General features: G+C 35.4%; 1 protein-coding gene across 2 annotated transcripts in view; it reads left to right on the top strand.

Annotated features, from left to right (window-relative positions):
* The window catches only part of LOC115288180 (rho GTPase-activating protein 7-like), a 97,921-nt gene extending 83,296 nt beyond the window's left edge, over positions 1-14,625 (top strand). For both annotated transcript variants that reach the window (XM_029935269.1, XM_029935262.1), the window contains exon 3: positions 14,331-14,625. In XM_029935269.1, coding sequence (XP_029791129.1) covers positions 14,331-14,549 — 219 coding nt within the window. In that variant the 3' untranslated portion in view covers positions 14,550-14,625. The remainder of the gene's footprint in view (positions 1-14,330) is intronic.
* The last annotated feature ends 997 nt before the right edge of the window (positions 14,626-15,622 follow it).

Below are 15,622 nucleotides of genomic sequence, written 5' to 3' on the forward strand. Positions count from 1 at the left end.
GCCTGCTGGCTATTTGTATGTCTTCTTGGAACAGTGTCTTTCCAGGTCCTTTGCCATATTTTAATCATATTATTTGCTTTTAACTATTGCGTTTTATAAGCCTTTATTGTCTTGGGTTATTAAACCCTTACCAATTTATGATATACAAGTAATTTCTCCCATTCTGTAGGTGTCCCTTTATAACAAATTGCCTAATCATATCTTAAAAACTCTGACATATGTTTACTTAAAACACTATTTGGGTTAAGTACTTGCCAAGAGTATCAACAATTTTATTAAATCCTATCAAGTTAGTTGCATGGCATTAGCGCCATTTTACTTAGAAAACAAAATATTGTCAAATAAGAATATTTTCCCATGGGGCACCTGGGTGGCTTAGTCAATTAAGCATCCGACTTTGGCTCAGGTCATGATCTTGTAGTTTGTAAGTTCGAGTCCCGCATCGGGCTCTGTGCTGACAGCTCAGAGCCTGGATCCTGCTTCAGATTCTATGTTTCCCTCTCACCCACTTGTACTCTGTCTCTGTCTCTCTCTCTTTCTTTCTCCTAAAAAATAAGTAATAAACATTAAAAAAAAAGTTATTTTTCAAGTTCATTGCAAGTATGTGGCTAATCTTCTAACACATGGTCTTGAAATCACAAATATAAATCTATATTGTATTTAATACAGTTGCTGGACCTCTGTACACCTTGGCTTTTCTGTGTGGAATATCATATCACTTCTCACAAAATGTCAGTTTGGCTTTATGGTAGACAGCCAATGTCATAATGGTACTCTTTTCTATCTTTCGGCTGGAAGAAACAATGTGGCTTACATTCAGGAACTTGTCTAATCTCTAAGAAGAGAATTGTAACTCTCCTGAGTAACCAGGAAGACCAGGGTTTACATCAGATTGTTTCAGCCAGGACTCAGCATATTGAAATTTATGGTCAGAGATGACCACCAGATCTCAACAGATCTGGCTGTGGGAAGTGGCATTCAGAGATGGAAAGTGGCACTCAGGGAAATAGAACCACTGGACAGGATAAATCATCTCTTCATGTGTGAAAATTTAGTAACCTTCCAATTTAGTAATCTTATTTTATTGAATGTGTGAACATCTTTCCATATTGATAATCAGGATTTTCAATCACTATGTTAAAGGCTTCAGAGTATGACAGTATATGGATATACTAAAACTCTTTAAAAATCATTCATGGCAACAAAAAAGGTAGTAAAAATCGTATTAACAAAGGGGGTTACACAGTTCACTAACAACATTTTTTTCTGGGCATTTTCATGTTTGTGATATTTGCCACCTTTTTTCAAATTTGTAATTTGTAGTACTTTATTTTCTTGTTTTCAATAAATATTTACTTTTTTACCTAATAAAAGATGATAATCACCATTGTAATTCACAATCACATATTCCCTGTGGGAATTTCAAAGCGTATGGAAAAACATATAGGTCTCCTTTACACCCTCCCATTTAAACCCACACGCCCCATGGATAGTTATCTTTCCAGATCTTTGTGCGTCTGTGTATATACATATATATAGAAATACAGAGTTTTGCTTCAGATGTGTTTTGCGTGTGTGCCTGTGTGTGTGTATGTGTGTGCATATGCATAAATGTGTGCTCACTGGTACCTAAAAGATTTCCTGCTATAAAATATTGTCCTTCACCTTTCTTTCTCCATTTAACAAATCTTCTTGGAGTGCTTTCCTTACGAACAGTAGGACCCTGAAGTACAAGTTTACAGGTTGTTTCCTGCACAAGGACACCAGAGTCAAGTGAGAACTGATGGACAACTGTGTATTACTAGTCAGGCAGTGAACCCTGGCTTGGGGCTGTATCCCTCCAAAGGGCCCCCATATCTAACTTGCATTGAAGAGCTGACTAGGTAACTCATGGCTATGTCAGTGCATGTGAATTTACCTCATATTTGAGATAATGATCTAAATAATGGTGCTATAATTTGTCACATTAATCAGTTTTCTACTGATGGACACATGAGTTATTTCCAGTACTTTGGCCATAAGAAAAAAAATGCTTCAGTGAATAGTATTGGGCATACTAAGTTTTGCATGTATACAAGTAATTACGATAGATAACTAAAATTAGAATGTCAAGTTGAAGGACATGTCCTGTTTTAATTTTAAGATACTCCCAAACTGCCTTCCAAAGAAGAAATTTACATTTGCAAAGACATTGTCAGTCTTTTTTTAAGCATTTAAAAAAAATATTTATTTATTTTGAGAGGGAGAGAGTGAGTGAGCAGGGGAGGTACAGAGAGAGAGAGGAGAGAATCCCACACAGCCTCCACTCTGTTAGTGCAGAGCCTAAGCAGAACTCGAACCCTTGAACCATGAGATCAGGACCTAAGCTGAAGCCAGGAGTCACATGATTACCTGACTTAGCCATCCAGGTGCCCCAAGACATTGTCGGTCTTGAGTGTGGTCAAGATTTTTTTCTTTTGTGACAATCTAATGAATGAAAATAATTTCTGTTTGTTTAATTTAGTTTGCATTGTTAGGATTACCAATGAAGTTTAGAGTTTTAAATAATTTGTAATTCCTATATAATAGTGTTTTTAATGCTTTTGCCATTTTTATTTAATTTTTTAATAATTTCTTAGTCCTTCATTATATATCCTGCAAATCTTTTCTTTCCATCTATCAGTTGCCTTTTAACTTTTATAAGTCTTTTCATATGTGGATTTTAATGTTTTTTTTTTATTTTAATCCCACTGCAAGTTAATTTACAGTGTTGTATTAGTTGGGGAGGTATAATATAGTGATTCAGAAATTCTGCACGTTACTCAGTGCTCATCAGGATAAGTGTACTCTTAATACCCATCACCTCTTTTACCCATCTTGCCACCCACCTCCCCTCTGGTAACCTCTGTAATTAAGAGTCTGGGATTTTTTGTTTGTCTCTTATTTTTCTTCATTTGTTTTATTTTTTAAAAACGACCTTTGTAGATTTTTATTCAGTGTCTTAGAATGTTTGAATTGTTTTGTTTTTAAGAATTTTACAATTAATATTCCTTTTGTCTTACAAGAGAATTTTAAAACCAGTTTATCATATGCATTTGTGAGTAAAATATGGTATCAGGTATTTACCTAAAATAATGTTTTCTAAAACATAGGGAGGGTTACATAAAATAAAATTAGCAAATTATTGACACATTTTAAGCTGGCAGATATTTTAGATATCAGAGTTTATAATATTTTTCTGTATTTTCATATATGTTTAAAGATTTTCAAGGAAGTCAGGTGACTCAGTCAGTTTAGAATCATGATCTCATGGTTGTAAGATCGAGCCCTGAGTTGGGCTTGTACTGGACAAGCCTGCTCAAGATTCTCTCTCTCTCTCTCTCTCTCTCTCTCTCTCTCTCTCTCTCTCTCTGTCCCTTCCTCCCCTGCTCACGCATGCACTCACGCACATACCCCCTCTTTCTCTCTTAACAAATAAATAAATAAGTAAGTAAAAGCTATTCATAGTAACAGATTTTTGTTTCCTTTTGAATTTCATTCTTTTGTTTTTTAAAAGCCAGCTTTGCAAATTTCATTTTAAAAAATCCCATGAGTTTTGGGTTAGACTACTTTGAGTTTAAAATTTAATTGAAAGACAATGAACATTTCTTTCATTCATTAATTCAACAAACTTTTATTGTGTGATGGTTATCAACAACTATACTAGATTCTTGGGCTGTATCATTGAACAAAACAGGCAATGATCACTAAATTCTAGAAGGGAAACAGACAATATACATAACAAATTTGCTTTAAAGTATGTTAGAAGGAATTTTCCTATCCAGAACAATTATGTATCTCTTCATTTGTTTAGGCTTCTTTTAAATCCTTTGGTGACATTTTTAATTTTCTCCATGAAAATCTTGACTATTTCTTCTTCAGTTACTTCTAGATATTTTAGTGTATGTGCTGCTGAAGCGGGCACAGCTTCTAGACATTTTAGTCTTTATTGTCACTGTGATTTGTTTTTTTCTATTCCATTTTATAAATGGCTAATGACAGTGGACAAGAATGTTCCTGTGTTTTTCCTTGTTGAACTGAATTCTTTTATTTGTTTTCATTGATTATCAGATTATTCTCTGGGATTTTTAAGGTGCAGATTCTCTACGTTTGTAATATAATCAACTCTATGTTTTTGTTGCTGTTTGTTGTTTTCTTGCTTCAGCCAAAACCTTAATCATAGCATTGAATAAAATGAGTGATAATGAGTATTCTTACCTTGCTTTAATATTATAGAAGTGTTTCTAATATTCTACCTCTATCCTTAAAACTGCTCTAATTGTCTAATACTCTTAATCAAGTTAAGAATACGGCTTTTTAAATCCTTGCTACCTAAGAGAGTTTTGTTGTTGTTCTACTGATTAAATCACTAACAAGTGATTTAAAATAGGTTTTGAATATTATAAATACATTGTTGACATTTATTTGTTATATTTTTTGATTATTCTGTTACTGTAAGGGATTATGAATTTCTTATTGTGGGAGCACTGTAAATAAAAATCTATTCCTATTATGCTATTTTTTGCAGGGCCAGAAATCATGGAATAGCTTTCTCTATGATCACACAGTTTATTTTAATGTTCCTTAATTCTTGCTGTGCTTTGAATATATCTGTTGAATTCTTTAAAATCATACTACATTGGCCCAGTCCTACATCTTTGAAATTTGGTGTATGGTTTTGAAAGCTCTACAAGTATGCTTAAAACCAGCCACTGTAGAGAACTTACTATAGGATGTGGTCCAGAGGTTCTAAAGTGCAGCCCTTCCGACAGCAGCAGCATTTTCCGAGAGCGTGTACAAATGCAGATGCTCCATCCCATCAAAGTCCTGCTGAATCAGCAGCTGTCTGCGTTTTGACAGGTTTTTCAGATGGTTCTGATGCACAGTCATATTTGAGAACCACTGATAACCTGTTGACAAAAAGACAGAAAGAGAGACAGAAGGAAGGAAAGAAAGAACAAAGGAAAGAAGGGAAGGAAAAAGAGGAGGGAGGGTAGGAGGACGAAGTGAACAAATCATCAATAAGATAATTTATCTTCTAAATTTATAGATTAATAACAATAAGAAGCTGCCACTCATGTGTAACTAAGTCAGTTTTATAATCTTTGTGTATTCAGCCCAGATCTTTCAGTACATGTAAATTTGTATTAGGTCACCTCTAGAGTTGAACAAATGCCTTATAGGATTTACAGGACTTAGGTTAACGGCAGAATTGGAAATTCACTGTCTCTTGATTTCATCTCTTCTTCTTGTTACCCAAGTAGCCATTGACACTATCAATTGTAGATTAGGAAAGTCTTAAATTTGCTAAACTAACTCATCAGAAAAAAATGAGAGGATGGAGCTAGATAAATAGTTGCCATAATTTTTCACTGTGAAGATTTCATTAGTATCAAAACCCCACAGCCATACTGCATCGGAGAGTTGTGAAAAAATATACAATGGCAAAAAATTCAATCTGAATTTACTGACTTCTAGAAAATTTCATACAAAATATTAACAATTCAAGTAAATTTGCAATTCTAAAAATCTGCCTCATGCATTTTCAGACTTTATTTTGTTACTGAAGAAAAATCAAAGTGAGAAGTCTTAGATTTGCCTAGGATTAGAACACTAAATAGAACACTGAGAAAGGAAATTTTTGTTCTGTGAAATTGTGTAACTAAACTTAAAAGGCAGTTACTGTTTGTTAATTCAAGGAAACAACCTTGTATAGAAATCTCTCCATTGGAGTACATTGTACTTGATACCAAAGATTTCTCCTGCTATGCCCAGGCAGGGGGGAAGTATGTTAAACCCAAGCAGCATTATTTCATGGGTGCAAATAGAGTTACCAGATAAAATTCAGGATCCCCAGTTCCATTTGAATTTTGGGTAAACAACATAAAATGTCTTAGTATAAATGAATCCCATGCAATATTTGGGATATACTTAGACTAAGAAATTTTTTTTCTTTGTCTGAAATTCAAATGTAATTTGGTATCCTATATTTTTATTTGGTACATGTAGTAATCCTGGTTGCAATGAGAGAGAGACAGAGAATATGACATTTTTGAGAAACTGAAAGAAGTTCTGGACTTTTGAGCATTTTTTAAAATGTAGTTTATGTAAGATTACATTAGATAGTATAATGATTGATTTTGATCATTGTATAGTTTAATATACATTACAAAAATATAGAATTACTTATATACTATATAGCATTAATATATTTAAGTTTTTATCTTTAGCTGTAAAAAAAGTAAGTCAAATTGAAAAATATTAAGAATTATGTAGCAGTAGTCCTCAAAATAACTGATATTTGTGGAATACTGGGCATTATCAGAAAGAGTGTGGGAGGTAAAACTAGAAGATTTGACAGAAGCCAGGTCAATACAAGATTTTGTTCTAAATTAAGTCATATATTTTTATGGACTAGGAAGAATTTTTACTTTTGTCTTTCTTTGTTATCCACACCTAAAGACCATCATAATGTTCCTGAAAACAGTTGATGGAGTTTTAATGTTAAATAGATGTTTTTCTTATGTTTTCAATCAGGAAACATCCGTCTCCTTTAATATCTGAGCCCAAGGACAGAGCTACTGAGAATTGTAAAACAAACAAAACAAAAAACCAAACCAAACAAAACAAAAAAACCAAAGTGACAAAGAATGCACAGATTTTTAGGAATGATGATAGAGAATAAATAACCCACAAAAGCTGACTTTGTGTCTATAAATATATTAAGTGACTGTGAAAGTCAGTCTCCAATTTTAGCACTTATAGTGAAGACTGGTTTCAGAATGCCTACCAAATTATTTAAGTAGAAAACATATCGCACTCCCCAAAATGGACCTTTAAACCTAGTGGAGGAAGTCATCTGCAGATTTCCCTGGAATAGAGAGGAATAGCAATTCCTATACAATCCTGTCCCTGATTCACATCTGCCTCTTCTGAGCACTCCTTAGGACCAGCTGCAGGGATGTCCTTTGAACCTATGCAGGAGACTGTAAGCAATTTACAGAAGTCCCAATTTAAAAATGCTCTATTTGAATCCTCACTGGAGTTTAAAAATTAAGCAAAGGAGGGACCAGTTTTCTTCACCATACTTCGTAAATGGAAGGAGATACATAGGAAGTGAACATAAACACTAAAAAGCCATGATTTACATATCAGTTCAAAGATTCCTTGTAGTAACTTTGAATGAGGATATTATTTATCTCCCTCTATCATCTAATATTAAAATATAGGCACATGTTACTATTAATTTAACACAACATGCAAAGATTTTCTGGTTGAACAGACTATAACTGGCAAATTGGAGGTAATTATTGGTTTGTTTTATTACCTCCTAATCCACATAAGTTTCATACTGAAATGCACCAGAATAAAAATTAAGGTTGGCTTGTTTAACTTGCCTAGAAATTCTAACATAGCATAGTTATATTATCTTTAGCTCCTGACTGGCTATTCAAATAAAAATCTTCACTACTTTGAAGAAAAAAAATTAAAAACTTTCTGGTTCTTTAAACAGGATATTATTTTAAGAAAGGAAAGTCTAGAGTGAGGAATTTATTTTCAAATGAAATATATAACACTAATACGAGATTTCATACTAATCCAGCTGGCTGTAGATCAAATAATTCAGAATGAAGTTGGGCCAAGTCTTTGGCTAAAAGGTCCCTTTCTCTTGCCGGTGAACAAGGAGTATTAGCAGCTCAGAATGCCAGCATGATGCGTATGGAATCAAAGACAGTGTAGGGGCCAGAACCTTGGATTTTATGAATCGGGAAGTCTTAGTTCTATTCCTGGCCTCGCCTTTAATTTATTATGGCTGTCTGTGTGATGCCACAACTCATTGACAAGCAGGACATTCAGGCAGCACGCTCTTTGCTGAGCCAAATGTCCACCATTTGGAAGCATTCGGGTATTTACTGAATTTTTTTGGTTTTCTTCCAGATGCTTGGCGTTAGAAAAACAGAACCCCTGCGTCTCTAGGGGAGGCATCTTTTTCTCTAGGCTTCTTATTTGCCCAATCTGTAGAATGTCTTGTAATTTTCACCTCCTCCCCACTTCCTGTGTGTGTGCTGTGTCCTCTGTTGCTCAATAAAGAGCATCTGGAGAAAGAGGAGGTTTTGGATGATCTTCTTCAGCAAGAAGGAAAGAAGGTAGTGGAGTCTTCTGTTCAGAGAATTCCTTTTCAGAGACCTGGAGAGAATGACCTAAAAACCCCATTTATCTCCCCCAGATCCCATTGTGACCAACGTGACTTCACTTCCCAGGAACTAAATAGCTCTTAGGGATAAAAAAGGAACATCTTTAAGATTTTCCAGTGAAAACCATGTGGTTGGCCATATTAGGCTTTTGACAACAAATCGAATGGAATGGAAGTTTTTCTCCAAATTTGCCTAAGTATCCGTTGATGTGTTTCTGAAAGAAATACAACTGGAAATTTCTTCCACCACTGTGGTATATATTTTCTATACATTGACAACAGCTGGTTCCAGCCTTTCCACAACAGGGTGTTTCTGTTTTTAGTGCTACACAGGCAGATATTGGGAAAAGGAGACATATATCACACCACTGACTCAAGGTCAGCTCACAGGCAGCTAAATAGTTTTTCCTCATTAAAAAAGCAATTCATGGCAAGCCCATTAAGAATAGCCTATTCATGTTCTAAACAGGCACTTAATTCTTCAGCTATGTTAGAGAGGGGTATATAGAGCATGGGGAAATACTTGCCTACTCTGCCCTGGTCTGAGAACATGTAGACTAATATATTTAATTCTCGGCACTGACCATTAATTGGGCCAATGACAGAATTATGTCATATTCAGAGAAAGGTAAATAGAACTAATGAGGATTTGAAAAAATGTCATATGAGAAATCATTAAAGGGACTGAGTATGATTCACCTAGAAAAGGAAGAAAATGGGCACGACATAGTTCTTCAAATATTTGAAAGGCTCTTTCATGGAATAGACACTACTTTATGTTGTGTAGTCCTGGAGGAAAAAACTGGGAAGTTAAAAGAAGGCAGAATTTGACTCCATGGCATTTTTCAGCCTTGAACTGTCCAAATAGGAAATAGGTAGCTTCCTAGGGAATGGTGCATAGGACATAGGAGATGGTCAATAAACATCATGAAGACTGTTAAAAGCTTACAAGGACTAGTCTAGATGCAGAAGTTTCTTGCATTTAATTGTGGTTATCGATACTCTTCCAAAACATAGTTTCTGTATATTAGAAGGAATGAAAAACAGGTTGCAGTCATTACAAAGAGAATAAATGATGCCTAATAGGCATTAAATTAGAAATTGCATCCATGAAAGGAAAGAAAAATAGAATACTGGAAAGACACCAAGACAAGGAGTGGGGATAGATGAGCTCTAATCTGTTCAATTTGTCAATGGAAAAGTGATCTGGATTTAAAACTCTTCAGTCACAAAGTCAGGACACTATAGGACCAATAGTCATGATCCTAGAGCTCTAGGTTTCTAAAGTCTTAATTTTGGAGAAAGTACCCAAGTACGTAATGAGTTACTCAAAGAAATATGTTCTGACTTATTTTTAATTAATTGTTTAAATATTTATTTATGAGAGAGAGAGAGAGGGAAACAGCATGAGCAAGGGAGGGACTTAGAGAGAGGGAGACACAGAGTATGAAGCAGGCTCCTGACTCTGAGCTGTCAGCACAGAGCCCAGTGCAGGGCTTAAACTCACGAACCACAAGATCATGACCTGAGCCAAAGTCAGAGAGTCAAATGATTGAACCACCCAGGCAGCCCTACTTTGACTTAAGTGAAAATACAAATATGAAGATATGTTAATTATGATGAATTTTAAGGGTTTTTACAGACATAAATAATGGATAGTGTAAGGAAGTCAGATAAGTGAGCTGCTTCTAGGAAAAAAGAAGTCTCCAGAAGAACACTAAATTTCAGCCTACAATTTATAGTAAACTCCAAATGGGTAACAAGAGCAAAAGTTAAGGAAAATAAATGCATTAAATAAAATGCATTATTTCAATATGTTATGTTGATGAAACCATAATTACAACTATCGATTTAACTATCAGTGTTTCTATTTGAGTCAAATTCTAAGGATGTCTCTCCCTCCTGCTGGTCCCCATTCCTATTGTGTGTTGGCACAAACATGCTCACATAGGCTCACAGGAGCAAACTTGGGGCGTCTCTCCTTCTGAATTCAGTAATGTCTAGTTGGTAGCTTGAGACCAGCCATGACAGTATTTGTATCACAGAAAAAATGGCACATGCTACAAATGAGGACTTTGTTTTGTTTGGTATCTAGTTTCTAAACATTTACTAACATACCACTCCCCACTTTGAAGAAACAGCTTCCCCAAACAGTGGCTTCTTTTTCACTTTGATCTCAAAATATGTATGGCCATGTTATAAAAGCATGTTATTTTTTAAATTCCAGTATAGTTAACACACAGTGTTATATTAGTTTCAGGTGTATCGTATAGGGATTCAACAAATCCATAGATTATTCAGTGCTCATCAAGATAAATTCCCCTTAAATTTGTTATTTTCTTATACTTAACCATAATGTGGGTCCAATTCAGACTTCAGGAAGTCCTTTATGGCTAGGACTATAAAATAATTGTATGTTAATTTGAACTACTTAGCATGTATTAGTCATATGACATTGCTGGTTGAAAGTAGCCTGAGGTTCCAAAAATGTTTGCTGCAGTGAGAACCCTGAGAGTTTAAAGTGCACAGGAAACCACTCGCGTGCTTACATCCTGCCAGGGGCCCCACTGCTAGGAATAAATCCGACCTTTACCGTGACCTTCATGACAAAATATAATTTGGTTCCTGTTGATATTTACCTTCACATTGTTCTGGTATTCATTTCTTTCCCTCTCACTTCCCTTCCTGGTGTTTCCCACCTTTTATCTGATCCTCATGTTCATCCAGCTCATTCCAGTCTAACGTCTTGGTGTCCAAGCTGTGTGCAGTACCGTTCTCCCAGTTCCCTCCTCCCATCCTCCTCTTCCCCATTCTTCTCTTTGCTTCGCTCCTCTTCTCTGCCTTGCCTTTCTCTTTCCTTTTCCTTTTTCTTTTCTTTCTCTTTCATTTTCCCTTTCCTTTTCTTTTCCATTCTCTTTCTTTTTTCTTTCTTTCTTTTGTTCTTTTTTTCCCTTTCTTTCTCCCTTCCTTTCTCATTTGCTGTCTCTCCATCTCCATCTCCATCTCCATATCTCTCATCTACCCCATTCTTTTCCTCCCCATCATGATTTAGCTCTCACTTCCACAGAAAACTCTTTACAACCACCCTATACAAAGTGGGATACCCCAATCAGTGACAGTGTAGATTCTTATCCAATTTATTTGCTTCTTGCACTTGTTTCTGTATGAAACCATCCTACTTAATGAATTTGTTAACTTTTGTTGTCTGTCTGCTCATGGTTGACTATAATATTCAGGAAAGAAGAGAATTTTTAATCTCTTACTCACCGGTGACTAGTTTGTCCATTGAATGGTGCTTGGCCCAGGAGAACTATGACTGCAGGAAAGAAGGAAGAAAAGATGGGAGGGGAGAGAATTTAGCGTTTTGGCCTTGATTTGAGGGGTTAAGTTACTGAAATATTGAGAACTTCATTCATGGGCAGCTTTACTTATTAAGCAGGTCCTCTTCATGGACTATAGGGACAGCATGAAATAAAAGCTTCACTGTAGAAGTCAACCCAGCCAAACCCTGCAAATACAGAGCTCTGTTTTCAGGCATGAGCTATTTGCTGGAGGTTAGCCATGGACATATGAAAGGTTAGAACTGTTAAATATTAATATCTGGGCTTTAAAAACAAAGACAATAAAATTTATCCAAAGCATCTGCTTTGTAGTCCACTCTGTTTTGTGAGGTTTTGTAGATGTATAACACAGGATGCTGGTCTGTGTACTTGACACTTCAAGCTGAATGTAATGGATAGTGAATAAGGAAGCATCCAGGAAGGAAGGGGAAAGCAATAGGCTTATTTCTCTAAAAGAATATTGTAGACCAAGGCTGTTTGGTTTTATTCCTTTTGGCAGAGCATTTGAAATAATTTGATGCTCAGCCCATGGATTTAAAAATGTTTTTAAAGCACAATCTCTACATCCAGTTAATTCAAAGACAAATTGTTGCTGAGACCACTGCTGGTAGGTCTAGGACAACTCAGGACATACTGCTTTATCCAACATTAACTTAGTAGCTGGAAAAATATCAAGATATACTTTCTAAGGCTTTGGGAGCTGTTATTTCACTGGCTCCTATTGATTTCCTTATTATTATTCCTGAAAGCATATTACATGTGCAGTGTATAACTTGACTCATCTGCCAGGTAGAAAAACATAATTTTTGTCCTTGAAGATGTTGTAACTGGGAAATGAAAATCACACACAAAAACATATGTGGATATAGAGATGCAAAGAGCATTATCTTGCCAAACACAACTTTAGTTTTAAAAAGAAGGAAACTATACAAGTAAATACATTGGAGAAGTAATTAAGAGGACTTTGAGTCATCTTTTAGTCAGATTTTCCAAATTTGGAGTATTTAGAAGAGAATTAAACTTAGAATAATCTCCATTTTTTCCAGGACTCCATTTTAAGGTAGAAGCAAGATTCTATTACAATACTCTGTTGACTATAACAAAGTTCTGTGACACTAGGGGATATGATACATAGTAAGGTTCAAGTCTGTTTGCAAGTATCCTGGATACTTTCAAGCATACAACATAAAACTTTATGATAAGAGCCTGTAATTGTGTCAGAGCCTCATTACATGTTTTAGCAGGGACAATGAAAGGAAATTTAAGTAATCACAGCATAGTATTCTGAAGTAATTACTACAACTCAAAAAAAACCCAACTCTTAACATTCTCAAAATGGATGTCTTTATGGAAATAGGACTGGGTCTTTAAATTTGATGTTAGTCTGTTAAACCAAACACAAGTTTAGCTTACCCAAATAATTTGTGAATGTTAGCTGAATTAATGATTCTTTGAACAATTTAATTTAATAGACCAACTGTTTGACATCTCAGAAATAATGCTGTGTAATATTAACAATCTCCTTTAGCTATTGGGGTACAGAGACCCCTGTAGAATTAGATTAATCCATGAAATTACCCCAGTTAGTCCTTGTTCTTTGGTATCCCTTCCTAATGATGGCTCGAGAATTTAGGGGATTGAAAACTACCAAAGCAGAATCAAAGGTCTGATATAGGTAGTCATCTTATTATTCTACTTCCAATACCATCACCTGCTCCCTTGTACCACATACCTCAGGCTTCTGTCGTGATATATTTTCTCTTTGAGGTCCCCGCTGGTGTTCCTTTCAAAGCTGATTTCAAGGAGGTAAATATCAAAGACCAATGAGAAGTAGCAACATGAGTTATAAATGATGATTTTCCTCCAAAGGGCTAGCCCTGAGTCTGTTACATCTCCTAATAGATATTGCTTCTAAAGAACTATACTGTGCTTTCCATGGCCTTTTTCCCCCCAATACCCTACCCAACCATGATACCTAGCACAGCACACGGGGAATCTGGAATTCCTAACACTAATTGACAGAATAGTAAGAATAGTAAGCAGTCATGTGGAAATAACGTTATGGTCAATGAGAAGCTATAATTATTCCTCTGAGCAACGTATTTCCATAAATATATCTCAATATTATAGAGAATTCAGGATAAGTACCATGATTATCTACAAAAATCTATACATTGGTGGGGGCTTTTTTCAAAAGTATGTGGAAAAAAAGAAGCCTGAAAAGAAATACTGACATTGATGTAGTTTGAAGCAGCAGTAGGTAAGTGACCCCGTGCAAAAACAAAATAAAACAAAGACACACAAAAACGTCTTGCCCCCTTCCTTCTTTGATTATTTTCCCATTTTTTTGCTATACCCAGAAATATTCTTCCAAAAATATTCTCTTGTATGGATCCTTCATTGTCGAACCACAAACAGTTATTAGTGTGTCATAATTGATTTGTGGCATGAAAAAAGTAACATCTAACTTTTCCGAAGAATAATTCATGGAAAGTAGTAAATATGTATCCGTACTCACTGGGTTATACTTCTTTTTCATTGCACTTTTTGCCAGAAGATGTATATTTAAAATTCAAGTGAAATGCTTCTTTGGTAGTAGGTCAGTATCTTCCCAATGAAGAGCCCATTGATGATACAGAATAGAACTTCCTTTCCCCCTTGAGTAGAAGGGTGCCTATTATTCAGTGTCCTTTTTGTCACATTGAAGAACAGGGAACTTTTTATTCTTTCCAAGAAATGGCCTTTCAGATTCAGTAACAACATGTTCTGTTCCTCAGGAAATAAGAGAAGATCGAGATAGGGCGCGGCTAGACTCCATGGTGCTGCTAATTATGAAACTGGACCAACTTGATCAGGACATTGAGAATGCCCTCAGCACTGGCTCCTCTCCGTCCGGCACACCAACCAACCTGCGGCGGCGTGTTCCTGTGAGCTTTCCTTTTTCCGCTTCTTTTCCCGTGAGAATGTTACTCCTTCATTTCATATGGTGTGAATGAAACATCTCTGATGGTAGCACCACCTGCCTAAATGTGGCCCCTGACTGACCCTCTTCCATAAAGATCACTCAGATAATTCTGGGCTTGATGCAGTATTATTTAAAAGAGTAGTATCATTAAAAACAAAATGGTTATTATGAGCTAGACAAAAAAAGACAGTCACCTGGGGAAATTATGTTTCGTAGAGATCAAATCATCTTTATTGTAGTTGTTTCTCTAATTATCAGTCTTCTCTGACATCCTATGAGCACCATTAGCAATGCTATGTCTATCTTGCTTAATATTTTTTCTAAGATCTCACAAATTAACATTGCACATAAAAGATGCTTAAGTATTTGCTGCATGCTCACATGCATGCATGGAAGTTTGGATAGATGGGTGAATGAATGAATGGATGCTGGACTAACCCGGCATACTATAAGAAATAATTTACACGAGATTAACTTGAAAACACTAAAATTCACTCCGTGAAATACAATGACTAGGACAGAGGTGAGAATTGTATTTTACTGTGCATGAATTTCTTTTTTTTTTAAATATGCTATTATTTGGTACCGCATGATGACTATAATTAACAATACTGTATTACATACTTGAAAGTTTTTTTAACATATGCATTTATTTTCCATCATTTACAATACAGTAGTTACAATGACACTCCAAACAGAAAAGCAAAGTAAAAAATCAAAACCCCCACTTCTATTTCATGTAATTAGACTTATACAGCAATTAGAAGGTTAAGTAGCAACTCGTTAATCACCTAATTTCACAGCTATCTGAAGTGGCACTCGTTATATAGCAGCTTATCTATGATACATTCAAGATAAATGATACAATTTATTACTTGCCCATAAGCTAAAACATAGCCTAACCTTTCCTTAAATTCCACCTCTATACTATAATATACTTGAGGTCTATGCAAAAAAGTAGCTACCTTTTATATAGGAAATGGATGATTAAGTCTTTGGTGTTGTAAAAGCAACTTCATTTAAACATAACCACCCCCACCACCAAAAAAAGAAGAGAGGAAAAAAAAAAGTAAAGAAAATAATAAGGGAAAAACCCAAGACACA

The sequence above is a fragment of the Suricata suricatta genome, chromosome 1, assembly GCF_006229205.1.
Source record: "Suricata suricatta isolate VVHF042 chromosome 1, meerkat_22Aug2017_6uvM2_HiC, whole genome shotgun sequence".
Taxonomy (NCBI): Eukaryota; Metazoa; Chordata; class Mammalia; order Carnivora; family Herpestidae; genus Suricata; species Suricata suricatta.